Consider the following 2,431-nt stretch of genomic DNA (forward strand, 5'->3'; position numbering starts at 1 on the left):
CATGGCTGTGTACATAATGTATATACAACTCGTCTAAACATCAACCCAACAATGTTAGATCTGTAAATTTGCTTTCGCAAATTTTTGGTTCTTCCCTCGCCGGGATTCGAACCCATGCTACTGTGATATCGTGACACCAAATCGCCTGCACTGCAGCCGTCCCGCTAGACCACACGACCACCTGGGCTCTCAAAAAAAGAGCTTTCGGTGGCCATATGTTACCTTTCCACGTCAGTTTTAATCTAGCGGCGTACTACAGTACATGATATATAAGGCATGAAGATGTTACATATATAAGTGTGTATGCCTCATCATGACAAAATGTATGTTATTTCTTTTTAATTGTCAAATATTTCCAACTGAACACGTATACACATTGTAGATGAATAAGATCAAATTTGTATATACAAATTAATTATGAAAGACAAACCACATACATTTGTATATATGTTCTCATGGCGAACTCAATTAAAAGGGTGTTTGAGAATAATTTAGCGTTTGTTTAGCAGTTGTTGTTCTTTCGTTTCCCTACTTGTATTACGAAGAGATATTTGTTTTGCAATATTTGTTTGAGAACATTCATCAAATAATGTCCTTTCACATGATGACAAAACACATAAATAATATTCGTATGGTTATCCTGAAACCACAATTCATTCATACGAACCACACTGCATGTTCAGTCATTATTTCATATTATGCCCGAAGGTAATCCTACCTTTTAAAATTAATGACGTAGGAAATGTTCTAGTAAATATAAATACAGCTGAAGTTAACGTTCGTAGTTTTATATTGAAACTGAGAAAATGTTGTTCAGACATATTTTTGGATTACTAGTAGGAATCAATCTGATATTAACAGTCATATGTCAGTCTCGGAGTTACTTCAATAGGAACTGTCCGCTGAACAAATCTAATGGCGTTAGAGAATGTAAGATGTATGTAGACACTCGCTTAAATTTTATTGACTTCAGACAATGGACATCTGGGCTTGGGAATGCAGTAAAAGTTTCCTTAGATATAACCTGTAGTTCCAATGGACGAATTTATATTCCATGGCCAATGAAAGCTAATGGACTGATTAAACTTACTATTGAAGGATGTACACTGGAAGGATATGCTTCGGAGTTTAATGCCCCAACAAGGCTGAAAGATGAGCTACAAGATTTATCTTTGGATAATATCGTCATTGTTTCCAATCTAGATAGTATATTTGATATTATATACAAACCAGTTACTCAGGAATACGACTGTGGACAACAAACTTTACGGAGTTCAGTAAGACGTAATATATCATACATGTTCCCAAATATAAACGATCAACGTTTGAGTAAAAGACATGAAGCGCTATTAATGTCATCGGCCGATGAGTTGATTAAAAAGTCGAAGCAAAAACGGTATAGATGCAATTACTCTGAGTTAAATTACATTGATCAAAGTCTTAGCAGAACTCGCAGTAAATTGTACTTACAACTGATGACTGCTTATTCCGAGTACCCAAATCTTCAAACTTTTCTTATTGCTGACAATGGATACAGGAGAGTTCCACAAGAGTTAATTGATTGGAGGAAATCTTTCCCACAACTTACATTATTAGATATGTCTAAAAATAAAATCTCAAAATTTGATTTCTTGGGAGCACCTTTTAAAAGGATGAACACGCGATCACAACCGCTGGTGGCTGATCTATCGAACAACCTCGTTACAACCATTCCACTGAACATGCCGGATTATCTCACTGGTTCTGTGCCGATTATTGTTGACTTAACAGGTAATCCATTGAATTGTAATTGTGACTTCTTACGCTATAAAAAATATGCAATGGAAGCGATCAGACGGTTTGGAAGGTATAACCATTTATCTCAGATAACCTGTTATTCACCACGATCACGCAGGAAAATTAGTCTAGCCAATTACCGTAACAACAATTGTTTGATATGAAAATATAGTACTTTCAATTTCGTAGAAATTTGAACACTTGACAGTTAGACTGTAAAGCTGTGTTGGTATTTGTGGAATATAAATAAATATATTTGTACATCCAGAGTTGGTATCATATGGTATTCATATGTTTTATATGTTTATATGTAAATTATTATCAGAATGCTCATTTAATGAATAAATATTGAGAAGCTATACTGCTAATCTATTTTAACTTGACATTCTTTTTCAAACAATTGATTTGCCTTACAGTAACTATGATTCTATTAAAACTCATACAGTCTTATAACTGGAGAGAAATGATAATTCTAATTTAATATTTATGTATCAATTTTGATTCAATACTGACATCATAAAATAATCAATCTAAAAAAATCTGACATTTTATATTCATATACTAGTTGAATTGCATGTTGTCTAATACTAATCCGAAAAGTCTCTATTCAAATTTCTCTTGGTTCTGAATCGTGTATAAATCTGAAGGTATTTAA

The 2,431-nt window shown here is 33.5% G+C and overlaps 1 protein-coding gene across 1 annotated transcript; it reads left to right on the plus strand.

Annotated features, from left to right (window-relative positions):
- The first annotated feature begins 714 nt into the window (after positions 1-714).
- LOC134721456 (uncharacterized) lies at positions 715-2,135 on the plus strand. Its single transcript, XM_063584497.1, has one exon. It carries the CDS (start codon positions 807-809, stop codon positions 1,938-1,940), a length of 1,134 nt encoding a protein of 377 aa, XP_063440567.1. The 5' UTR covers positions 715-806; the 3' UTR covers positions 1,941-2,135.
- Positions 2,136-2,431: the final 296 nt, after the last annotated feature.

The sequence above is a fragment of the Mytilus trossulus genome, chromosome 6 (genome assembly GCF_036588685.1).
Source record: "Mytilus trossulus isolate FHL-02 chromosome 6, PNRI_Mtr1.1.1.hap1, whole genome shotgun sequence".
NCBI classification, from domain to species: domain Eukaryota; kingdom Metazoa; phylum Mollusca; class Bivalvia; order Mytilida; family Mytilidae; genus Mytilus; species Mytilus trossulus.

What these genes read in the sequence shown, in the direction of transcription:
- LOC134721456 (XM_063584497.1), top strand. Translation starts at nt 807, where the DNA reads ATGTTGTTCAGACATATTTTTGGATTACTAGTAGGAATCAATCTGATA.